This window comes from Phascolarctos cinereus, unplaced genomic scaffold (genome assembly GCF_003287225.1).
Source record: "Phascolarctos cinereus isolate Bilbo 61053 unplaced genomic scaffold, phaCin_HiC Scaffold_3;HRSCAF=262, whole genome shotgun sequence".
Classification (NCBI taxonomy): domain Eukaryota; kingdom Metazoa; phylum Chordata; class Mammalia; order Diprotodontia; family Phascolarctidae; genus Phascolarctos; species Phascolarctos cinereus.
Window position 1 is genome coordinate 172,093,213 of NW_027555736.1, and position 26,091 is coordinate 172,119,303.

The 26,091-nt window shown below is 41.7% G+C and overlaps 2 pseudogenes and 1 gene segment (V, D, J or C); all 3 read right to left on the reverse strand.

Moving 5' to 3' along the window:
• Positions 1–7,223: 7,223 nt before the first annotated feature.
• LOC110206783 (T cell receptor alpha variable 20 pseudogene) lies at positions 7,224–7,574 on the reverse strand (annotated as a pseudogene).
• Positions 7,575–15,316: 7,742 nt separating this feature from the next.
• LOC110206772 (T cell receptor alpha variable 21-like) lies at positions 15,317–15,839 on the reverse strand. The segment is given in 2 exon segments: positions 15,317–15,609; positions 15,788–15,839. Coding segments are annotated over 2 exon segments (345 nt in total).
• Positions 15,840–23,640: 7,801 nt separating this feature from the next.
• Positions 23,641–23,991, reverse strand: LOC110206761 (T cell receptor alpha variable 41 pseudogene; annotated as a pseudogene).
• Between the last annotated feature and the right edge of the window lie 2,100 nt (positions 23,992–26,091).

The following is a 26,091-nucleotide window of genomic DNA, read 5'->3' on the forward strand; positions in this document are numbered from 1 at the left end:
ATTAAGGTCCCATATCATATTCCCATCTCCAGAAAACCCAACTCACATTTTAGAAGAAGCCACATAATCACTAATGAAGTCCTTAAGGGCCCCTCCATTTTCTCCTTTGCCTTGATCAATAAGCATTCAGTTCTGAAGCATGGATTACACACCAGTATTCTCTATTCGAGGTATCTTTTTCAAATCTAAATGTCTGTAGTTCTCTCACTGTACCAGGAAACACACCAGTGATGCTTCAGCCTGGCTACCCAGCCAATCACAGCTGCATCTTTTACACATTACATAATATCCCATTCACAGACACATAGATCCACCACTGTAGACATTTTTGTACATTGCAGTCCTGTCCCACTTAAGTCAACCATTTAATTTTTAGGGCAATGAAAAAAAGTTCATGAGGAAAGATTCCAGGCTCCTTTAGGTTCAGTACGATGCTTTCAATGCTATTCTTAGGATATAAAATCTGTTGGAACTTTTGAGGACATGTTAGTATGATAAGGTTATAGCTTTAGAGCTGAAAAGGACCTTAAAAACATCTATTCTAATCTTCTTTTTCAGATAAGGAAACTGAATCTTGGATTGGTTGTGTGACCAACACTGGAAGTCCATAGTAACATTTCAGAGATGGGTTTTCATAAAATGTCATGTCACTCCAAATCCAAGGCTTTCTCTATTAGTTAATAAACATTTATTATGTACCTGTTATGTGCCAGGCACCATAGTAAAATCTAGGGAAGCAAAGAAAGTAATAGAAAGTCTCTGCTTTTAGGGGGAGTCATAGTCTAATGGAGGAGATGATATGCTAACAGCTTTATATGAAGCATATATGTGACATGATCAGCAGACAGAAATCAGTAGACTTAAGAGAGAGCAAGAAAAGCTTCTCATAGAAAGTGGGATTTCAGCTGAGACTTAAAGAAATCTAGGCAAGCCAAGAGGCAGAGATAAACAGGGAGGACATTCAAGAGGAAGTTAGAAATGCCAGGAAAATTTCTTAGATTCAGGAGATGCAGTCTTTTGTAATAGGTGCAGCAAGGCAGCCAGTGTCACTGGAATACAGAGGGGATGGTTGGGAGTGGGGTGGTAAGGTGTATGAAGATTGGATAATTTAGGAAAATTAACAAGGTCTTTGAAGGCCGGACAGCAGATTCAATCCTGGGGGTGATCGGGAGCCAGAGAGTTGATGTAGTAAGGGGGAGATGACATGGTCAGGCCTGTATTTTAGGAAGATGACTTTGATAGCTGAATAGTGGAGGGAATTGGAATGGGGAGTGACTTGAATCCTATTAAGGAAGCTGATAGTTTGTGAATCAGAAAGGGAAAATATTTCTCCAAATCCAGAGTATGGCTTTTATAATAGGGATACTGAGCCTTTCCTATAATTTAATTTCAGCATGAAGTTCAGATCATAACTCTAAATTTACACAAGACTAGGTAGGTCTAGAGATCTGTAGTCAGTATAGGGGTACATTGTCCCCAGATAGTTTATTTATATGTAGTCACAGCACCCTCCAGTGGCCAGAGTATATACCTCAACCACTGACTGGTTAATATTTAATTATTTAATCAATTAATTAACAAGGTGTTTCTTTGGTGATTGCAAAATGCGTGGGAGTGAGCCAGATGTGGGTGAATGTGGCTTCAGTAGCGCCAGGAAGTGTATACCAGCACCCATGCCACTTGTCATAGATGTTATTTTGTGTTCCCTCATAGAGTGTCTGTATTTGTTTCACTGTTCAAACTCCATTTTGGATTTTCCTTCTCAATGGTTTGAGTGGAGATGGCTCTTAGTGGGGTGGAATGTAGTGGGAGCAAAGTTCCATGGAGTGCTATGGGCCACTGGAGGATCCCAGAAATGCTGTGGATTTTGAGGAGATAGGAAGTGGCAGGGTGCATGAAGACCAGAATGGAGAGGGTTTGAGCCTATCAGGATGAACAAATCCTGAAAATAGCCATAGTGACACCAAGTGAAGGCAATTCTAGGGCTTCCCTCTCCCTCTTTTCCCTCAAAGCACTTGATGACGACATTCCAGTTACTCCTACAACCTGCCAAATCTATTCCTTTCCCTTCTTCTACAAGGTAGGAAGGAATTCAAGGGAAAGGGGAGTCCATTCAAGGTGCAACAAATCCTGTAACTTGCTATTTGAAAGCCTTTTACATTGTTGTCTAAGTATTGCTGTACTATTTTGCTTACTTAATTGTTTTAATAAAGTAAAAGATCATTAACAATCAATTAACTGTCAAATCCTCTTCCTGAAGGATCATGAATGAGGAGGGAAGAGCTTTAAGTATGTGGTAGGAGCTAAGAGAAAAGACATTAGAGGCATTTCCTGTTTTTAGTAATTTGGGACACAGATAGATTGATATAGAACTTGGGGGCCAGCTGCAGTCCGTGGAATTAGGAAAGAAATTTCACATTGGAAAGACAGTGGGGCATGTGGCTGTATCCCAGAACATAGAAACATCTACATGAGGTTAACATTGACAGGCTGATGCCATGTTATAACCCTATCCTTAGTGCTGACCTTTAATTTATTTTCTGAGGCTAAACTGAATAATTTAGAGGTGTGACCTTTACTCGGTCACCCGATACCGCCCAATTTGATATAATTCTGTTCCACAACATTGTATTACCAATAGGTACACAGGCCAGGGCAGGAGGCCTTAGGTAAGTGACTGATCCCAGAATCAAATGAAGGAATTTAAATTAGAACCAGGAAAATAAGCAGTGGGTATGCTTTTAGGGTGTCATAGAGATCTGTGTCTCAGCTGTAGGGTATGTGTATAGCCTGCAGGTGCCTGGGGATCACTGTGGCCCCACAGCACAGAGGTAGGTGGCTGAGTCTTCAGCCTGGGCACCAGTGATGTGCAGGGAGCTCTGACGGTCCTTCCTGCTGATCGTGGATCTTAACCTTCCATTCTGCTTCTCCTCTGTAGTTACGTAAAATAGTGAAGTGAGGCTTTTCCCAGGATCCTGCTTGAACCAGTGTAGGTTTTGAGAACCTTCTTCTGAATAAGTGCAGTGAATAGTGATATTCTGTCCCTCCCGGGCAGTAAAAAACAGAGGATTCTGATCCACTCTCTGTTGGCAGCTCACCCCTGTGCAAAAAGAAAATCAGACACTGGAAACTGGTCATCGGGTCACCATCCCCAGGAGCATTGTTCCCCTTACCCTCTGCCCCACACATTGCATTCATGGAAACCACATCTGATTATGACTTGCCTCTCCCACTTAGCATTTTGGGGACTGTCCTTTTTTTTAGGTCCCATATACTATTTTGGGGGAATGGTGAGTCTCCCTTTTCCCATCTCCAGAAACCCCAACTCACATTTTAGCAGAAACCACATGATCACTAATGAAGTCCTTAGGGGCTTCTCCATTATCTCTCCTTCATCCATAAATGCTCAGATCTGAAAGTTGGATTACACACCAATACTCTCTAATTGAGCTGTCTTTCTCAAATCTAAATGTTTGTAGTTCTCTCATTGTACCAGGAAACACACAAGTGATACTTCAGCCTAGCTACCCAGCCAATCAGGGCGGCATTTATTATATATTACATAAGATCCCATTCACAAGACACATAAATCCCTGACTGAAATTTTTGCCCATGGTAGTGCTGCCCCCCTTAGGTCAACCACGGAATTTTTTGGGCAATGAGAAAATGTTCACTAAGAAAGGCTCCTTTGGGTACAGTATGATGCTTTTAATACTATTCTTAGAATATAAAATCTGTTGGAACTTTCAAGAACATCTTAGGATGCTAATATCATAGCTTTAGAGCGGAAAAGGACCTTAAAAACCATCTATTCTAATCTTTTTCAGATGAGGAAACTGATCCTGGATTGTATGACAAACTGGAAGTCAGTAGTAACATCTCAGAAATGGTATTTCATGCAATACCCTATGACTCCAAATCCAATGCTCTTTTTATTGGTTAATAAACATTAAGTAACTACTGTGTGCCCGATACTATACTAGGAGCTGGTGAAGCAAAGAAAGGCAAAAGAAAGTCCCTCCTCATGAAGGGAGTCACAGCTTAATGAAGAAGACCACATGCAAACAACCATATATAATCAAATAAATGTGCATGTGTATGTATATGCATATACAATCAATTTGAAATAATCAGCAGACTGAAGTCAGCAGAATTAAGGGAGAACAAGAAAGGCTTCTCAAAGAAGGTTGGATTTAACTGGGACTTACAGAAAGCTACGCAAGTCAGGAGACAGGGATGAAGAGGGAGAGCATTCTGGAGGAAGTGGAAATGCCAGGAAAAATCCCCAGATTCATGAGTCTTCTGTAAAAGGTGCAGCAAGGTGGCCTGTGTCACTGAAATACCCAAAGATAATTGGGAGTGGGGTGGTTAGGTGTATGAAGACTGGGAAATTTTGGGGGGAACACATTATGAAGTTCTTTGAAAGCCAGAGAGCAGATTCAATCCTGGTGGTGATGTAGTAAAGGGAATGACGTGGTCAGACCTGTGTTTTAGGAAGATGACTTTCACAGCTGAGTAGAAGGACATGGAGTGGGGAGAGACCTGTGGCAGGCTGAACCTCCAGCAGGCCATTGAAATAGTCCAGGGGCTGTACCAGAGTTGTGACAGTGTCGAAGGAATGATGGGGGCATATGTGAGAGATATTGCAGAAGTTGAGAGCCATTGATTTCTTTATTTGTATTGAGGTCTCACAACAAGTTCCTCATCTGTAAAAACAACAATCTGGAGAAGGAAATGGCAAAGCACTCCAGTATCTTTGCCAAGAAAATCCCTGAAACAGGGTTATGAAAAGCCAGATACGACTGAAATGACTGAACAACAACTCAATCTGGGCCCTAGATGTGAGTGGGAGACATAGAGGAAATAAATTCATGACTTTGAGATGCTTTTCTATCTTGAAGAAGTCATTGTGGCTTGTTGCGTGAAAAGGAAACCTGGGGAACCCAGGAATAAAGTTTCTATCCCTAGGCACACTGGACTCTGGCTGAATTTAATTGGCTGTAAAGGAGGAAGTAGCCTCAAGTGCAAGAAAGGGTTAACTTTGCTATTTCCTCTCTTCTTCCTTCCTTCCTTCCTTCCTTCCTTCCTTCCTTCCTTCCTTCCTTCCTTCCTTCCTTCTTTCTTTCTGCTAGGCAATGGGGTGAAGTGACTTGCCCAGGGTCACACAGCTAGTAAATGTTATGTGTCTGAGGTTGGATTTGAACTCAGGTTCTCCTGAATCCAGGGCTGGTGCTCTATCCACTGCGCCACCCAGCTGCCCTATTTTTCTTTTCTTTCTTTTTTTTTAATCTTTGTTATTTCCACTGGGAGAATAATTCACTTTAGGAGTACTACGGCATTGTCCCTAAAGAGGACAAGACCAGATAAGCCGTTGTCATTAAATCCCAGAGACAGAGAGAACCGATGAAAGATGGCACCAAATCCTCAGGCTTCCTGTTTCCTCTGACTGTTTGCTCAACTCATCTCAGTAGGATCTAAAAAAAGTCTAATCAGACCTATGGTCCTTAACTTATTCTTTCTCCTCCACCTCTACCCACCAACTGTTGGAGAAGAGACTTCATTAGGTGAAACACTTTCATTTCAACTTACTTTTGGAAAGCCTTTTCTATTTAGTTGACAATTTTTTTTTGTTGCTGTGCTAACATTTTGTAGTTACTGTACTGTTTAAAATAAATCATGCTCGTTTAAAAAAAAACAAATTGAACTCTCTTAATGAAACAAGTGTTTTGGGAATCAGAGAGCTCCCTTCTCTAAATTCAGAATATGGCTGTTATAACAAGGATGAGAGTCTTTCCTATAATTTAATTTCTACACAAAGTTCAGATCATAACTCTAAATTTATGCAGGACTAGGTCTAGAGATCTCTAGTCAGTATAGGTGCACCCTGTCTCCCAAATAGTTTATTTATGTGTAGTCAGTGCACCCACCAATGGCCAAAAATATGTACTTCCACCATTGATTGGTTAATAATTAATTGATCAATTAATTGACAAGCTCTTTCCTTGATGATTGCAGAATTCATGGGAATGAGCCAGATGTGGTTGGTCATGGCTTCAGCAGCACTATGAAGTGTATACCAGCACTCATGCTACTTGTCATAGATGTTATTTTGTGCTCCCTGATAGAGTGACTGTGTTTGTTTCACTGTCCAATCTTCATTAAGAGTTTCCTTCTCAATGGTTTGGGTGGGGAGGGCTCTAAGTGGGCTGGAATGTAGTGGGAGCAGAGATCTATGGAGCATTGTTGACCACTAGACGATCCCAGAAATGTTGTGGTGTTGTGGACCTCTAGGAGGTGGGAATTGGGAAGTGGATAAAGACCAGAATGGAGAACGTTTCAGCCTGCCAAGACAAATAAGCTTTGAAAAAAAAAAGCCATAGGGAGAGGAAGTGGAGGCAACTCTAGGGCTTCCCCCTCCCTCCATTCTCTCAAGGCACTTGATAAGGATAGACTAGTGATGCCTACAACCTGCCAAATCTATTCTTTTCCCTCCTTCTACAAGATAGGAAGGAATTGAAGGGAAAGAGGAGTCCATTCAAGGTGCAACAAATCCTGTAACTTGCTATTTGAAAGTCTTTTACATTGCTGTCTAAGTATTGCTGTACTATTTCACTTACCTAATTCTTTTAATAAATCAAAATATCATTAACAATCAATTAACTGTCAAATTCTCTGACTGAAGGACCATGAATGAGGAGGGAGGAATTTTAAGTATGGGATAGGGCCTCAGAGAACAGACATGAGAGATATATTCTGTTTTAGTAATTTGGGACACATAGATTGACAGAGAACCTTGTGGGCCAGCTGCAGCCCATGGAATTAGGAGAGGAATTTCACATTGGAATAAGTGGGGCATGGTGCTATATCCCAGAACAAAAAAAAATATCTCCACGAAGTTAGCATTAGCAGGCTAATGCCATGTTATAACATTCACCACATATTCTGTGAGGCTAGACTGAATAATTAAGATATATGACCTCTACCAGGTCACTGGATACCACCCAATTTGATCTAATTCTATTCTATAAACTTTGTATTATCAGTGGGTAAACAGGCCAGGGCAGAAGACATTCAAAAAGTGACTTATCCCAGAATCAAATAGTGGAGTTTAAATAAGAATCAAGAAAATGCACTGTGGATATGCTTTCAGGGTGTCATAATGTGCTCTCTGGAAGGGTCTGTGTCTCACTAGGGTTTGTGCATAGCCTGCAGGTGCCTGGGGATCACTGTGCCTCCACAGCACAGAGGTAGGTGGCTGAGTCTTCAGGCTGGGCATCGGTGATGTGCAGAGAGCTATGACGCTCCTTCCTGCTGATTGTGGATTTTAACCTTCCTTTCTGCTCCTCCTCTGAATTCATGTAAAACAGGGAGGTGAGGCCTTTCTCAGGATCCTGCCTGAGCCACCACAGTGCTTGGTTAGTAGTTTCTGTGTAGCTGCAGTTGATGGTGGCACTCCCTCCCACCTGGATCTTCAGGGACTGAGGGCTCTGCTCCACCTTCTGTAGGCAGTTCACCCCTGGGCAGAAAGACAATGTCAGACACAGGTCATTGGTCACCAGGTCAGGATCTCTCATTATTTTATATCTATCACTTTTTACAACACTGCCAGGAAACTGCATTTGATCAGTCCCCGACTGCCTCTAAATCATTTGAGAAGTGGCTTCTGGCTTTTTCTGTCCCCATCTAAAAAAACCCCTCAACTCACAGGCCAGATGAAGACACAGGATCACCAGTGAGACTCTATGGCATGTCTTCATCTTTCAGGTCCAGGGGCAGAGGACAGCTAGTTCTGGGTTCTAGGAAACGGATTGTTTAGTGAAAGGAGACTTTCTCAGTTCTAAATGTTTCTAGTTTTCTTTCACCCTATGAAATAGTGTAGGGATGATCAACCTGACTGCTTAGCCAATCAGCCTGGTCTATTGCTTCACACACTGTAAGCAATCACATTCATAGATGCTCAGCCTAAGCACTCAGCTGAAGACACGTCAGCCAATGGCAATATTGCCCCCCTCAGGCCATAGATATTACATTTCTGGGGCAATGAGAAAGTGGTCTTTACTCAGAATTCATGAATGCTTTGGACAGAGGAATCATCATATTTCTCTTCTTTTTCCTGAATAGACAGATCTTTTATAAGTGCCTACTATGTTCAAATCACTATTCTAGATAGAAATTCACAACAAGCTGTGTGTCTATTGTGAGTGTGATGAATATGAGATGCACAGAAATGAGCAGCGTACAGGATAGTATGTGACCAGGCAGAGGAAAGACATTAAAATTGCTAAAAACATATTTGGGAATAGAAAAGATACTAACCGGTATGAGGGGGTCATGGCAAGTGTCAAGGAAGAGATAAGTCTTCAAATTCAGAAGTGATATGATCAGCTGGAGATGTGTGGAAACCAAAGGGGGCTATTGAATGCATGGGGGATGATATGAACAGAAGAACTGAAATGGTGACAGGCAGGATTAGAATGGGAGGGAGGGCACAGAGTAGTTTAGTTTATCTAGCTCATGAACCCTTGAATGGAGGTAAAGCGACATATGGTTAGAATAGATTAATAGGCTAGGAATTATTTGTTCAAGGACCTTGAATATCAGGATCAGGAGCTTAAGCTTTACTCAGCAGGCAATGGGGAGCCACTGAAGGTTTTTGAGAAGCATTGTGACATCATCATGAGGCAGAATTAAAAAGACCCCACAGATAGTGACATTGAAGGTAGATTGCAGAAAGGATAGACAGGAGGCAGGACAGGTATTTAGAAGTATATTTAATAGAAGTTTAGATAAGAAGAGATAAAGACTTGATTGAATGAAGTAGGGCTTGCAAGTAATTGTATATGTTGGACAAGGGACAGAGAAAAATCAGAAGTGACTCTTCCTATCACTGAATATTTAGCCTGCATGGGGTGCTAGACCTACATGGCAGAGCTAGAGCATACCCCTCCATTCTCAGGATGCTTTAGGTCCAGCATCAGGAAGTCATTTTGACTGTGTGCAATCTGTCATGAAGAAGTTATGTTGGCCTGCTAGGTGGTATAGTGGATAGAGTATGGGACCTAGATTTGAGTTCAAATACCACTTCAGACACGTAGTAGCTATCTGACCCTTGCTAAGTAATTTAATCTCTCTTCTCAATTTCCTTACTGGTAGAATGAGAATAATAATAGTACCTGCCTCCCAGCGTTGTTGTGAAGATCACAACAAGATACAAATTGAAGAATGCTTAGCACAGTGCCGGGTACATAGGAAGCACTCAAGAAATGTTAACTCTGTTTTTTGTTTCAAGAAAGGGCTTCTAGGGACATGTTGGGTTCCTGTTCCAAATGCTTATCCTCATGGTCTAGTAAAAGGATCCTCCTTCTCCTGAGTGGGAGAAGTGCTGCAGAAACCTTCATCATCAAAATGTCTATTAAATTTATGAAAGTAATTGATATCATTTCTGGAAAGAAACGGTTGTTGGTTCTCAGCTGGGCTAGTTGGAACATTCAAGAGTTTGGAGTCCTGGAACCATGCAGGTCAAAGTGATTATCACTATCAAGAATCGTGGGGAAATATCTTCCTTAGTTGGCTGTTTCATACCCAGAGATAAAATCAGAATGCTGGTTCTGGGAGGAGACTAAGAATACCAGTAGGTTTTGCAACTGAAATCTCTCTTGGGCAAGGAAGCTGGCACTTTGGGTTAGCATTCATCCCAGGATAGGTTTGGAATTGGGTAGAGAATAATTGGAAATGACTTTGGGGCCACAATAAATAGAATTTCTAAGAATAGTGGGAGCTAAGAAAGTTCAAAGTCTAGTTCTAATCATATTTTCACTGAAGTGTAGGTGTTTCTATTCTCAGAAGCACAAAAAAGTTTCTGATAATTTTAGCTTTTTAAATTTATGTTTTCCTCTAGGTATTTTTTGTTTATTTGTTGTTATTAATTCTTTTAATTTCATTGGTAGGAGGAACATGGACAAAGCCTTGTACTAATAAAAATTGGCAAATATCCATCATTTTTAATCTTAGAGAATTGTTTGGGGGATCTGAAAGGTTAAGAGAACTATTGATGCTTACACAGGTGATATTTGTCAGAGGAAAGACTTTCACCCAACCCTTCATGACTCTGAGAATAGCCTTGGAATCAGGAAGACCTAAGTTCAAGAGCTGAGATGCTTACTATGTGAATTACTTAACATCTCTCAGCCTCAGCTTCTCCATATGTAAAATAGCTGCAATAATACTTTCTTTGAGTTTAAATGTATGAGGATCAGATGAGATCAAATGAGAAAACATGCAAAAAGCACCTTGAAAACTTAAAACACTACAGAAATGTCAAGTATGATTATGATGATGCTTAGATCACACTCCCTCTTTCTTCTATTATTCTTATTGGAATTCTTATTAGAATCAAGGAAAGAAAAATCATTTCAGAGATAGAAGAGACAGGTGGGCAATCGAAATCTGCAGTATTTGATATACAATAATTGAGACAGAAGAACAGGAGAGAGAAGTGTTGGTGGAGGAAGAGGTGAGGATGGGGAAGTCTGTCAAACCCTAGAGACCCATCTGAGGAAAATTGGAGCATGGAATAAGGAACTGTCCCAATTTTAGGAAAAGATTCCAGAGATATGGTCTTACCAGGAGAATCCTGCTGTTATGACCTTCTCTTCAGTGCTGATGCTTTTCTATAAAGCTGGGTTGAGACTTGCACTCTCTGGGGAATGACTAATATGATGGCATGTTAATGTCACTCAATATTTCAATGGCAATGATGCTGAGGAATTCAGAGAATTCTGAAAGACATTCGAAGTCCTTTATCATGTGGCTCTTCTTACCTTTCCAGTCTTTTTTATGCCCTACTCCCATCTACTTAGCTGAGATCCAGTCAGGCCAGCTTTCTTGAAGCAACCAGGTGGCACAGTGAATAAAGTGCCAGGAAGACCTAAGTTCCAACCTGACCTCAGACTCTTACCATATGTGAGACCCTGTGCAAGTCGCTTTACCTCTGTCTGTCTCAGTTTCCCAAATTATACAGTGAGTGTCGTAACAGCACCCAACTCCCAGGGTTCTTCTGAGAATTAAATAAGATAATATTTCTAAAGCTAAGTTAGCAGAGTGCCTAGTACATAGTAGGGAAGAGAGAAGATGCTTTGTTTTTTTTTTGGTGAGGCAATTGAGGTTAAGTGACTTGCCCAGAGTCACATAGCTGGTGAATCTTATGTGTCTAAAGACAAACATTTATAAAGCACCTACTAAGTACCAGGAACTATGCTAAGCCCTTCACAAACATTACATCATTCAATTCTCACAACAATACTGCGAGGTAATAAGCCCTTAACAAATGCTTGTTGCCTGGCTGACACAGAAGTGTGGTAAGTCTTACATGAAGTACAGCTGAGTGAAGTAGGATGAATCAGGGAGAAAAATGATTATTGCGGTGCATATGGTGGGAACAAAAATTGAAAGGGAGCATTGCCTGATTGAAAAGATCATGTTGGCTCTGGGGAAGATGAGAAAATATTGCTTCTCCTGTCCCCTTCCTCTTATTTACAGAGATGGATGAGTGGAGGCAGAGGTGGAGGTGAGAGTACCATGTCTGTGGAATGTTCCGTAGCCTGTCACACTTGGTCACTTTTGTGTATAGTGTTTTTTTTTCCCCAGCTTCTATGCCACAGGGATGTCCCTCTGCAAAGAAGTGAGTATGAAGAGATATTAAAAGGTTAAGATGATAAAATAGCAATGCAATAAAAAAAAGGAGTGTGAGCTTGACCAGGCTTCCACCTGCATCCTCAGACTGCCCTGGCTTTCTTTTGCTGCTCTGCAGTAGGGATAGTCACCTGGGCACAGTCAGAAAGTAAGGGATAACCCCCTCATCTTGGAATCATAAGGTAGAACTGCAAGTAAGAGGTGCCCAGCATGGATTTAGAATCATGGGAGAAAAGCTGGGAGAAACAAAAAGCTCTGAGTTTGTCACCCCATTGCACTCTTCCAGGGATTATGACTGGGGCTGCAGCCAGAGGGTTTGTGCACAGGCTGCAGGTGCCTGGGGATCACTGTGGCTGCACAGCACACAGGTAGGTGGCTGAGTCTCCAGGCTGGGAGGCGGTGATGTGCAGAGAGCTGTGGCGATCCCTGCTACTGATCACAGATTTGAACCTTCCTCCTTCCTTTGTCCCAGAAGCCAGGTAAAAAAGTAAGGTGAGGCCTTTTCCAGGATCCTGCCTGAACCACTGTAGGCTTGAAGAGCCTATGCCTGGATAACTGCAGTTCATAGTGATATTCTCTCCCTCCTGGACACTCAGAAATGGAGGATTCTGATCCACCTTCTGTTGGCAGCTCACCCCTGTGCAAAAAGACAATTTCAGACACTGCAAACTGGTCATCAGGTCACCATCCCCTTAATGTTGTTTTCCCCACCTTCTACCCCTCCCAATGCATCCATGGAAATCTTATGTGATTTTAACTGAAGTCTTACATCTCCTACTCAGCATTCTGAGGAATGTCCCCCTTTTAAGGTCTCATATAATATTTTTTTGGGAATGGTGAGTCTCTCTTTTCCCATCTCCAAAAACCCCAACTCACATTTTAGCAGAAGCCATATGATAATTAATGATGCCATTAGGGGCTTCTCCATTCTCTCCTTTGCCCTCATCAATATGCTCAGATCTGAAACCTGGATTACACACCAGTACTCTCTATTCGAGGTATCTTTCTCAAATCTAAATGTTTGTAGTTCTCTCATATACCAGGAAACACACCAGTGTTGCTTCAGCCTGGCTGCCCAGCCAATCAGAGATGCATCTTAATACGTTATACGAGATCCCACTCACAGACCTATAGATCCACCACTGTAGACATTTTTGTACATTGTAGTACTGTCCCACTTAGGTCAACCGTCGAATTCTTAGGGCAATGAAAAAAAGTTCACTAGGAAAGATTCCAGGCTCCTTTGGGTTCAGTTCAATGCCTTCAATACTATTCTAAAAATATAAAATCTGTTGGAACTTTTGAGAACATCTTAGGATGATTAGATCATAGCTTTAGAACTGAGAAGAATCTTGAAACCTATTCTAATTTTTTTTTCCAGATGAGGAAACTAAATCTTGGATTGATTGTGTGACCAACACTGCAAGTCCATAGTAACATCTCAGAGATGGGATTTCATACCATGCCCTGTGACTCCAAATCCAAGGCTCCTTCTATTAGTTAATAATATTTATTAAGCACCTACTATGTGCCAGGCACCATAGTAAAAGCTGGGTAAGCAAAGAAAGGTAAAGAAAATTTCTGCTTTCAAGCTGAGTCATAGTCTAATGGTGGAGACAATATACAAACAGCTATATAGGAAGCATATATATCTTATATAATATACATGGTCAATTAGAAATAATCAGCAGACAGAAATCAGTAGACTTAAGGGAGAGCAAGAAAGGCTTCTCACCGAAAGTGGGATTTCAGCTGAGACTTAAAGAAATTTAGGCAAGCCAAGAGGCAGGGATGAGCAGGGAGGACATTCAAGAGGAAGTTAGAAATGCCAAGAAAATTTCTTAGATTCAGGAGATGCAGTCTTTTGTAATAGGTGCAGCAAGGCAGCCAGTGTCACTGGAATACAGAGGGGATGGTTGGGAGTGGGGTGGTAAGGTGTATGAAGATTGGAAAATTTAGGGGGGACACACATTAAGAAGGTCTTTGAAAGCTGGTCAGAAGATTCAATCCTGGGGTGATAGGGAGGCAGAGAGTTGATTTAGTAAGGGAGGGATGACATGGTCAGATCTGTGTTTTATGAAGATGACTTTGAATAGAGCAAAAGGACTGAGGGTGGAGAGTGACTTGAATCCTATTAATGAGGCTAATAGTTTGTGAATCAGAAAGGGAAATATTTCTCCAAATCCAGAACATAGCTTTTATAAGAGGGTGACGAGCCTTTCCTATAATTTAATTTCTGCACAAAGTTCAGATCATAACTCTACATCTACAAAGGACTAGATCTAAAGATCTTTAGTCAGTATAGGGGGATCTCTCTGACAAATAGTTTATGTATATGTAGTCAGAGCACAGTGCCCAAAGTATATACTTCAACCACTAACTAGTTAATAATTAATCAATCAATCAATTAACAAGCTGTTTCTTTGGTGACTGCAGAATGCATGGGCATAAGCCAAATGTAGGTGGACATGGTTTCAGTAGCATTAGGAAGTGTATGAAATCACCCATGCCTCTTGTCATTGATGTTATTTTGTGCTCCCTGATAGAGTGACTGTGCTCATATCACTGGTCAAACTTCATTTTGGATATTCCTTGTCAATGATTTCAGTGGGGTCAGCTCTTAGAGGGATGGGATCAGAGGTCCATGGAGTGCTATGGGCCACTGGCAGATCCCAACAATATTGTGGACCTTGAGGTGATGGGAATTGGTGGAGTGGATAGAGACCGTAATGGATAGGGTTTGAACCTGTCAGGATGAGCAAACCCTGAAAATAGCCACAGTGAGACCAAGTGGAGGCAACTCTAGGGCTTCCCCCTCCTCTGTTCCCTCAAAGCACTTGATGAGGAAATTCTAGTGACTCCTGCAACCTGCCAAATCTATTCCTTTCCATTCTTCTATGAGGTAGCAAGGAATTCAAGGGAAAAGGGAGTTCATTCAAGTTGCCACAGATCTTGCAGCTTGCTGTTTGGAAACTTTTCCCATTGTTGTCTAAGTGTTGCTGTGCTATTTTATTTATGTAATAGTTTTAATAAATCAAAAGATCACTAACAAAATCAATTAACTGTCCAGTCCTCTAACTGAAGGATCATGAATGAGGAGGGAAGAGTCATAGCACATAGTAGGGGTTCAGAGAACAGACATTAGAGATATTTTGGGACACACATAGATTGATATAGAACTTGGGGCCAGTTTTAGCCTATGGAATAAGGAGCAAATTTCACTTTGGAAAGACAGTTGGGCATGGGGCTATATCCAGAACATAGAAATGTTTCCATGAAGTTAGATTTAACAGGCTAATTCCATGCTATAACACTCCCCTTAGTGCTAACCCCTGATTTATTTTCATAGGTTAGACTGAGTAATTAAGGGGTGTGACCTCTACTAGGTCACTGGCTACCACCAAAGTTGATCTAGTTCTGTTCCATAACCTTATATTACTGATGTAGGCTCAGGCCATGGCAGGAGGCCTTAGATAAGTGACTGTTCCCAGAATCAGATGGTGGAGTTTAGATGAGAACCAGGAAAATAAGCCCTGGGTTTGCTTTTGAGGTGTCATAATTTGCTTTCTGGAAGGTTCTGTGTCTCATCTCCAGGGTTTGTGCACAGCCTGCAGGTGCCTGGGTATCACTGTGCCTCCACAGCACAGAGGTAGGTGGCTGAGTCTTCAGGCTGGGCACCAGTGATATGCAGGGAGCTCTGATGGTCCTTCCTGCTGATTGTGGATCTTAACCTTCCTTTCTGCTTCTCCTCTGCAGTAAGGTAAACCAGGGAGATGAGGCCTTTCCCAGGATCCTGCCTGAACCACTGCAGTCTGTCAGTAGTAGTGTCTGTGTAGGTGCAGTTGATTGTGGCGCTCCCTCCATCCCGGATCTTCAGGGACTGAGGGTTCTGCTCAACCTTCTGTAGGCAGCTCACCCCTGGGCAGAAAGACAATGTCAGACATACGTCATCGGGTCAGCATCTTCCATCATTTTATCTCTATCACTTCCACAACACAGCAGAAGCCCATTTTATCAGTCCGTGACTGCCTCTAAAACCTTTGAGGAATGGCCTCTGGCCTTTCTTGTTGCCATCTACAGAAACCCCTCAACTTACAGGTCAGGTGAAGACAGAGGATCACTAGGGAGGCTCCATGGCATGTCTCCATCTTCCAGTTCCAGGTTGGGGACAGCTAGTTCTGGATTCTGGGAATGGATTGTTTAGTGAAAGGAGACTTTGTCGATTCTAAATGTGAATTGTTTTCTTTTACCCTGTTAAAGAGGGTGAGGGTTATCAGCCTACTGCTTAGCCAATCAGCCTGGTCTTTCATTTAATACACTGTAAGCAGTCACTCAGCTCAGCCTGAGCAGTCTGCTGAAGGTATGTCAGACAATGACAATATCACCCCTCAGGCCATGTATATTACATTTCAGGACAATGAGAAAATGATTTCCATTCAGAAATCATGAATTCCTTGGGCAGAGAGAACATAATATTTCTGTTCTTTTTCCCAACAAAATCTTTCATAAGTACCTACTACGTGCAGATCAGTCTTCTGGACTGAAATGTACAACAAGCTACATGTCTATTGGGTGTGATGAATATGAGATGCATGGAAATGAATACAGCACAGGGTATAATGTGATAAGGCAGAGGAAAGATATAAAAATTGTTAAAAAGAAATTAGGGAATAGAAAATATACTAAGAGGCTAAGAGAGTCACGGTAACTGTCATGGAAGAGGAGGGCCTTCACATTCTGAAGTGACATCACCAGCTGAAGATGAGTGCAAATTGAAGGGGGCTTTGAATGCATGGGGGATGATATAAGCAGAGTAATTGAAATGGGAACCTGCAGGATGAGAATGGGAGGGCGAACATAGAATCTTCTAGGTTTTCTAAACCATGACTCCATGAAGGGAGATAAAGTGACATATGGTTAGATCAATAGACTAGGGACAACTTTGATTGTCAGGATCAAGTTTGAGCTTCACTCAGTAGCAATGTGGAGCCACTGAAGGTTTTTGAGAAGAGTTGTGACATCATCATAGGGGAGCATTAAAAAGGCCCCATGGGTAGTGTCATTGAAGGCAGATTGCATAAACGATAGACTGTAGACAGGACAGGTATTTAGAAGTCTGTTATAATAGTTTAGATGAGAAGAGATAAAGACCTGATTAAATGAAGTAGGAATTGCAAGTAATTGTATGTGTTGGACAATAGGCAGAAAAGAGTCAGGAGTGACTCTTCTTATCATTGAATATTTAGCCTGAATGGGGTGCCAGGCCTATATGGCAGAGCTAAAGCACTCTTCTGTCCTCAGAATGCTTCAAGTCTAGCATGAGGAAGTCAGTTTGACTTACATGTGAAATAAGTCCTGTGAGCAATCTGTCATGAAGAGATTGCTTATGCTAGCTAAGTGGTGCAGTAGATTGAGTGCAGGGCCTAGAGTCATGAAGAGTTGAGTTCAGCTTCCACCTGAGACTCTTAGTACCTCTCTGACCCTTGGCAAGTCACTTAATCTCTCTTTTCCTCAGTTTCCTCATCTGTAGAAGAGAAAAAATAGTGTCACCTCCTTCCTCGAATTGTTGACAGGATGAAATAAGATAAAACTTGGAAAATGCATAGCATGGTGCTGTGTACATAGGAAGCGCTGGGTAAATGTTAGCTGTTTATTGTTGTTGTTGTCATTGTAGTTGCTTTTACAAGAAAGAGATTCTAGGTACATATTAAGTGCTGTTCTAAATGCATATCTCATGGTCTAGTAAAAGGATCTTCCTTCTCCTGAGTGTCAGAAGTTCTATGGAAACCTTCATTTCCATAATTTTTAATCTTAGAGAGTTGTTTGGGGGAACTGAAAGGTTAAGAGAACTACTGATGTTCACATAGGTGATATTTGTCAGAGGATATTTGACTTTCACCCAAGTCTTCCTGACTCTGAGAATAGTCTTGGAATCAGGAAGATCTGAGTTCAAGAGATACCTGAGATGCTTACTATGTGAATTACTTAACATCTCTCAATCTCATGTTCTTCATATATAAAATGGCTATAGTAATTGCTTCTTAGATTTGTCATGACGTTCAAATGAGAATATGTAGAAAACCCTTTGAAAACTTACAACATTACAGAAATGCTACATATGATGGTGATGATGCTTAGATCATACTACCTCTTTATTCTATCATTCCTTTTAGAATTCTTATTAGAATTAAGGAAGGATTAATCATTTCAGAGATAAAAAGATAGGTGGGCAACTAGAAATCTTCTGTACTTGATATATGATAATTGAGCCAGACGAATAGAAGAGAGAAGTGTTGGTGGAGGGAGAGGTGAAAATGGGGAAGTCTGTCAAGCCCTAGGGACCCATCTGAGGAAAAAGGGGAGCATGGAATAAGGAACTGTCCCAGTTTTAAGAAAAGACTCCGGAGATGTGGTCTTACCAGGAGAATCCTGCTGTTATGACCTTCTCTTCAGTGCTGATGCTCCGCTATGAAGCTGGGTTGAGACTTGTGATTTCTGGGGAATGGCTAAACATATCATGGAGTGTTAATGTCACTCAATATTTCTATGCCAGTGATGATGAGGAATTCAGAGAATTCTGGAGGACATTCAGAGCCCTTCACAACTTGTCTCTTCCCACCTTTCCAGCCTTTCTTATACCTTACTCTCATTGAAGTATCCTGAGATCTAGTGACACCCACTTCCTTGAAGTAACTAAGTAGCACAGTGAATAAAGTGCTGCGTTTGGAGCCAGGAGGACCTGCTTTCCAGTCTGATCTCAGACATTTACCTGCTGTGTGACCCTGGCCAAGTCACTTCACCTCTGTTTGTCTGTTTCCTGTACTGTGCAGTGAACATCATAATAGAACCTACCTCCTGCGGTTTTTGTTAGGATTAAATGAGATAATATTTGTAAAGCCGAGTAAGTAGAGTCTCAAGTAAATAGTAGAGAAGGGAGAGCAAACATTTGCTCAGCACCTACTATGTGCCAGGCTCTATGTTAAGCTCCTTCAAAATATTACATCATTTAATATGCAAAACAATGCTAAGAGGTAATTAGTACCTGACTATTGCTTTTTGACTGATCGACAGAGAAGTGTGTAAATCCTATATGAAATATTGCTGAGTGAAGTGGGATGATTCTTGGGAAAAAATGATTACAGCCATGTATATTGTAAGCAAAAATTGAAAGGAGGCATTGTTTAGTTAAAGAGATCCAGCTGGCTCTCGATAAGATGAGAAAATATTGCTTCTCCTGCACCCTTCTTCTTCTTTACAGAGGTGGATGGGCGAGGCTGGAGGTGGAGGTGAGGGTACAATGTATATGGAATACAACTTATTCTGTCAAAATTGATCACTTTTGTGTATATATTTTTTTCACCCTTATTAGATTTTTTTGTTGCAGGTGATATCCCTCTACAAAGAGGTGGGTGTAAAGACACATTAAGAAGTTAAGATGAGAAAACAGCAATTCAATAAAAAAAAAAAGGAGTGTGAGCTTGACCAGGCTTCCACCTGCATCCTCAGACTGCCCTGGTTTTCTTTTGCTGCTCTGTAGTAGGGAGGGATAGGCACCTGGGCATAGTCAGAAAGTAAGGGATAACCCCCTGGTCTTGGAATCATAAGGTAGAGGTGCAATTAAAAGGTGCCCAGTGTGGATCTAGAATTATGGGGGAAAGGCTGGGAGAAAAAAAAAAGCTCTGAGGTTGTCACCCTATTGCACTCTTCCAGGGAGTATGACTGGGGCTGCAGCCAGAGGGTTTGTGCACAGGCTGCAGGTGCCGGGGGATCACTGTGCCTGCACAGCACACAGGTAGGTGGCTGAGTCTCCAGGCTGGGAAGCAGTGATGTGTAGAGAGCTGTGACGATCGTTTCTGCTCAATGTGGATCTGAATCTTCCTTCCTCTTTTGCCCCAGAAGCCAGGTAAAATAATAAAGTGAGGCCTTTCCCAGGATCCTGCCTGAACCACTGTACGCCTTGAGAACTTTGGTCTGAATAATTGCAGTTGATAGTGACGTTCTCTCCTTCCTGGACACTCAAAAATGGAGGATTCTGATCCACCCTCTGTTGGCAGCTCACCCCTGTGCAAAAAGACAATTTCAGACACTGGAAACTGGTCAACAGGTCACTATCCCCAGGAACATTGCTCCCCTTACCCTCTGCCCCACACATTGCATTCATGGAAACCACATCTGATTGTGACTTGCATCTCCCACTTAGCATTTTGAGAATGTCCCTTTTTTAGGTCCCATATTATATTTTGGGGGAATGGTGAGTCTCCCTTTTCCCAACTCCAGAAACCTCAACTCATTTTAGCAGAAGCCACATGATCATTAATGAAGTCATTAGGGGTTTCTCCATTCTCTCCTTTGCCTTGATCAATCAGTGCTCAGATCTGAAACATAGATTACACACCAGTGCTCTCTATTTGTGGTGTCTTTTTCAAATCTAAATGTTTATAATTCACTCATTGTAACAGGAAACACCAGTGATGCTTTAACCTAGCTGCTCAGCCAATCAGAGTTGCATCAGTTACACAAGATCCCATTTAGAGACACAGATCCTCTACTGTAGACATTTTGCCCATGGCAGTCCTGTCCCCCGTAGGTCAACCATGATTTCTAGGGCAATGAGAAAATGTTCACTAAGAAAGATTCCTGGCTCTTTTGGGCATAGTATGATTGTTTCTGTACTATTCTTAAGATATAAAATCTGTTGGAACTTTTGAGAACATCTTAAGATGGTAAATCATAGCTTTAGAGCTGTAAAGGACCTCAAAAACCAGATGTTGAGATCTAATCTTATATTCCAGATTAGGAAACTAATTCTAGATTGTATGATCAACATTGGAGACAATAATAACATCTCAGACATGGAATTTTATACCATACTCTGTGACTCCAAACCCAAGGCTCTTTCTCTTAGTCAATAAACACTTGTTAAGCACCTACTATGTGCCAGGCACCATACTAAGAGCTGAGAATGCAAAGAAAGGCAAATGGAAGTCTCAGCTCATGAAGGGAGTCACTGCCTAATAGGGGAGACCATATGCAAGCAACTACATATGGTCAAATATACATACACATATTCAATTTGAAATAATCAACAGATTGAAGTCAGTAGAATTAAGGAAGAATAAGAAAGGCTTCTCACAGAATGTAGGATTTTAGCTGGGACTTAAAGAAAGCTATGCAAGCCAGGAGGCAGGGATGGGTGAGAGGGCATTCAAGAGGAAGTGGAAATGCCGGAAAAATCCCAAGATTCATGAGATGGAGTCTTTTGTAAAAGGTGCAGCAAGGTGACCAGTGTCACTGAAATACCCAAAAGATAATTGGGAGTGGGGTGGTTAGGTATATGAAGACTGGAAAATTTTTGGGGAACACATTATGATGTTCTTTGAAAGCCAGAGAGCAGTTTCAATCCTGGTGATGATGGGCCACAAGAATTGACTGTGTAAGGGGAATGACGTGGTCAGACCTGTGTTTTAGGAGGATGACTTTCATAGCTGAGTAGGACAATGGAGTGGGGAGAGACTTGTGGCAAGCTGAACCTCCAGCAGGCTATTGAAGTAGTCCAGGGCCTGCACCAGAGTGGTGACAGTGTCGAAGGAATGATGGGGCATATGTGAGGGATATTGCAGAAGTAAAGTTGAGAGGCTGTCGATTTCTTCATTTGTATTGAGGTCTCACAGCATGTTCCTCATCTGTAAAAAAAGCAAAACACCAAAAAAAAACTGGAGAAGGAAGTGACAAATTACTACAGTATCTTTTCCAAGAAAATTCCCAAAATGGGCTCATGAAGAGCCAGGCACAACTGAAATGACTAAACAAAAACTCACAGCATGATCTGGGCCCTAGACCTGGGTGGGAGCCTTAGAGGCAACAAATTCATGACTTTGAGGTGCTTCTTTTCTGTCTTGAAGAAGTCATTGTGGCTTCTTGCATGAAAAGGAAACCTGGGAACTCAGGAACAAAGTTTCTGTTCCTGGCCACACTGGACTCTGGCTGAATTTAATTGGCTGTAAAGGAGGAAGTAGCCTCAAGTGCAGAAGGGCTATCTTTGCTACTTCCATTGGGAGAATAATTCACTTTAGGAGGATTGTGGCATTTGTCGGAGCCCTAAAGAGGACAAGTCCAGATAAGCAGTTGTTATCCCAGAGATAGGGAGAACCAATGAAAGATGATGCCAAATCCTCATGCTTCTGTCTGTTTCCTCTGACTGTTTGCCCAATTCATCTCAGTAGGATCTAAAAAATGTCTAACATTCTATGGTCCTATGGTCCTTAACTTATTCTTTCTCCTCCACCTCTAAGTACCAACTGCTGGAGAAGAGACTTCATTAAGTGAAATAATTTCAACTTACTATTGAAAGACCTTTTCTATTTAGATCACATTTTTGTTCTTTTGCTCTGCTAGCATTTTATGGTTACCATACTATTTAAAATAAATCATATGATGATTAAAAAAACCAAATTGAATATTCTTAATGAAACAATTGCTTTGAGAATCAGAGAGATCCCTTCTCTAAATCCAGAATATGGCTATTATAAGAGAGATGAGTCTTTTCTATGATTTATTTTCTACACAAAGTTCAGATCATAATTCTACAGATCTCTAGTCAGTATAGGCTCACCGTCTCCCCCAAATAGTTTATTTATATGTAGTCAGAGCACCCCCTAGTGGCCAAAGTATATACCTCAACCCCTAATTGTCTAATAATTAATTAATTGATCAATTAATTGGCAAGTTCTTTCCTTGGTGACTGCAGAATGCATGGAAATGAGCCATACACCTGTGGACAGATGTAGCTTCAGTAGCACTAGAAAGTGTATACCAGCACCCATGCTGCATGTCATAGAGGCTATTTTGTGCTCCCTCATAGAGTGACTGTGTTTGTTTCACTGTCCAAAGTTCATTTTGGATTTTCCTTCTCAATGGTTGGGGTGAGGATGGCCATAAGTGGGTGGAATGTAGTGGGATCAGAGATCCATGAAGTGCTATAGGCCATCGGTGGATTCCAGAAATGTTGTGGACCTTGAGGAGATGGGAATTGGTGGAGTGGATAGAGATCATCATGGAGAGGGTTTGAGCCTATCAGGATGAGCAAACTCTAAAAATAGCCACAGTGAGAACAAGTGGAGGCAACTCTAGAGCTTCCCCCTCCCTCCATTCTCTCAAGGCACTTGATGAGGAAATTCTAGTGACTCCTACAACCTGCCAAATCTATTCCTTTCCCTCCTTCTACAAGGTAGGAAGGCATTGAAGGGAAAGGGGTGTCCATTCAAGTTGCACCAGATCTTGCAGATTGCTATTTGAAAGCTTTTTACATCGTTGTATAAATGTGGCTGGGCTATTTTATTTACCCAAATGTCATAATAAATCAAAAGATCATTAACAAAATTGGTTAACTGTCAAATTGGCTGACTGAAGGATCATGAATTGGAAGGAAGAGTCTAAGTATGTAATAGGGGTTCAGAGGACAAACATGAGAGATATTTCCTGCTTTTGGTAATTTTGGACACATATAGACTGATACAGACTTGGGGGCCAGCTGTAGCCCATGGAATAAGGAGCAAAATTTCACATTGGAAAAACAGTGGAGCACTATAAAAAGAAATGTCTCCATGAAGTTAGAATTAGCAGTCTAATGCCATGTTATATCACTCTCCACATTGCTGACTCCTAATTTATTTTCTGAGTCTAGACTGAGTAAGTAAGGAGTGTGACCTCTTCTAGGTCACTGGCTACCACTAAAGTTGATCTGGTTCTGTCCACAACATTGCATTACCAATGAGTACACAGCCAAAGCAGAGGGCATTAGATAACTGACTGATCCCAGAATCAAATGGGCTTTAAATGAGAAAAAGGAAAATAAGCAGTGGGTATACTTTTAGGGTGTTACAATGTGCTCTCTGGAATGGTCTGTGTCTCAGCTCTAGGGTTTGTGCACAGCCTGCAAGTGCCTGGGGATCACTGTGCCTCCACAGCACAGAGGTAGGTGGCTGAGTCTTCAGGCTGGGCACCAGTGATGTGCAGGGAGCTCTGACGGTCCTTCCTGCTGATTGTGGATCCTAACCTTCCATTCTGCTTCTCCTCTGAAGTTAGGTAAAACAGGGAGGCAAGGCCTTTCCCAGGATCCTGCCTGAGCCACCTCAGCCCATTGTTGGTAGTGTCTGTATAGCTACAGTTGATTGTGGTGCTCTCTCCCACCTGGATCTTCAGGGACTGAGGGCTCTGCTCCACCTTCTGTAGGCAGCTCACCCCTTGGCAGAAAGACAATGTCAGACATAGGTCATTGGTCACCAGGTCAGGATCTCTCATTATTTTATATCTATCACTTCCACAACACAGTCAAGGAGCCCTATTTTATCAGTCCCCGACTGTCTCTAAATCCTTTGAAGAATGGCTTCTGACCTTTCTTGTTCCTGCCTACAGAAACCCCCTCAACTTACAGCCAGGTAAAGACACAGGATCACTAGTGAGGCTCCATGGTGCGCCTCCATCTTCTAACATGAGGGCCAGTGAACAGCTAGTTCTGGATTGTAGGAAATGGGTTCTTTAGTCAAAGGAGACTTTGTCCATTCTAAATGTGTCTTGTTTTCTTCTACCCTGTGAAATAGGGTAAGGGTTTTCAGCCTGACTGCTTAGCCAATCAGCCTGATCTTTCATTTCACACACTATATGTAAATCACATTCATAGATGCTCAGCCTGAACACTCAGCTGAAGGTATGTCAGACAATAGCAAGATTGCCCCCCTCAGGCCATGGATATTATATTTCTGGGGCAATAAGAAAATGATCTCTACTTAGAATTCATGAACAATTTGGGCAGAGAGATCATCATATTTCTTTTTTTCCCCCCAACAGACAGGTCTTTTGTAGGTGCCTACTATGTGCACATCAGTGTTCTGGACTGAAATGCACTACATGTGTCTGTTGTGGGTTTGATGAATATGAGATGCACAGAAATGAACAAGCCACATGTGATAGGGGTGAAGCAAAGACATAAAAATTGTTAAAAAGAAATTAGGGATAGAAAAGACACTGGGTTGAGAGAATCATGGCAAGTGTCATGGAAGAGGCAAGTCTTCAGATTCATAAAGGATATCATAAAATAGAGATGTGTGGAAACTGAAGGTGGCTATTGAATGCATGGGAAATGTTATGAGCAGAGCAATTGAAATGGGATCCTACAGGATGATAATCGAAGGGAGGTAGTCTAGCTTATCTAGGCTAAATCCAAACTTCACAGAAGAAATCCTTTTATTAAGGGGATTTCTTCTATGAAGTTTAGATTCAGTCTAAGGGCCTAGTGGACTACATGTGGCTTTGAGGCTGCAAACTCCCCACCTCTGAATTCTAGACCATGAATCCATGAAGGGAAGGAAAGTGACATATGGTTAGATCAATAGGTTGGGGCTTTTTTGTGGAAGACCTTGAATGCCAGGATCAGGAGTTTGAACTTTAGTCAGCAGGCAATGAGGAGCCACTGAAGGTTTTTGAGAAGTATTGCGACATCATCATGGTGGTCCATCATGATGACCCTACAGAATGTGGTATTGAAAGTAGATTGCAGAAAGGATAGACAGCAAGACAAGTGTTTTGAAGGCTATAATAGTTTAAATAGAAGATAAATACCTGATGGAATGAAGTAGACCTTGTAAGTAATATGTGTTGGACAAGGGACAGGGAAGGGTCAGAAGTGACTCTTCCTATCACTGAATATTTAGTGTGCATGAGGTGTTAGACCAACATGGCAGAATGAGAGTGTACTGCTGTGTCTTCAGGATGCTTCAGGTCTATCATGAGGAAGTCATTTTGATCCAAATGTGAAATGAGTACTGGGAGCAAATCAGTCATGAAGAGGTTGTATTGGTCAGCTAAGTGGTGCAGTAGATAGAATGCAGTGCCTAGAGTCATGAAGATTTGAGTTCAAATCCCACCTCAGATACTTAGTAGCTGTCTGACCCTTGGTATGTCATGTAATCTCTCTTTTCCTCAGTTTCCTCATTTGTTTAATGGAAACAATACTAGCACCTACTGGGGATGGAGCCAAGATGGTGGTGTAAAAGCAGGGACTTGCTTGATTTCTCCCCCAATCCCTCCAAATACCTGTCACAAATGACTCTAAACAAATTCTAGAGCAGCAGAACCCACAAAAAAGACAAAATGAAACAAATTTCCAGCCCAAGACAACCTGGATGATTGATAGGAAAGATCTGTTGTGCAGGTCTGGGAGAGGAGCACAGTTCAGCATGGGCCACACAGGCAAAGACAAGGCTAGAGCAAACCCAGAGCAGGCCTCAGGGGACTGAATCACCAGCAGCTGTGGCAGTTTCCAGACTTCTAAACCCACAAATGTGAAACACAACTTAGAAGAACTGGGAAAGGTCTGTCGGACCTACATGGGAGAGGAGTGTG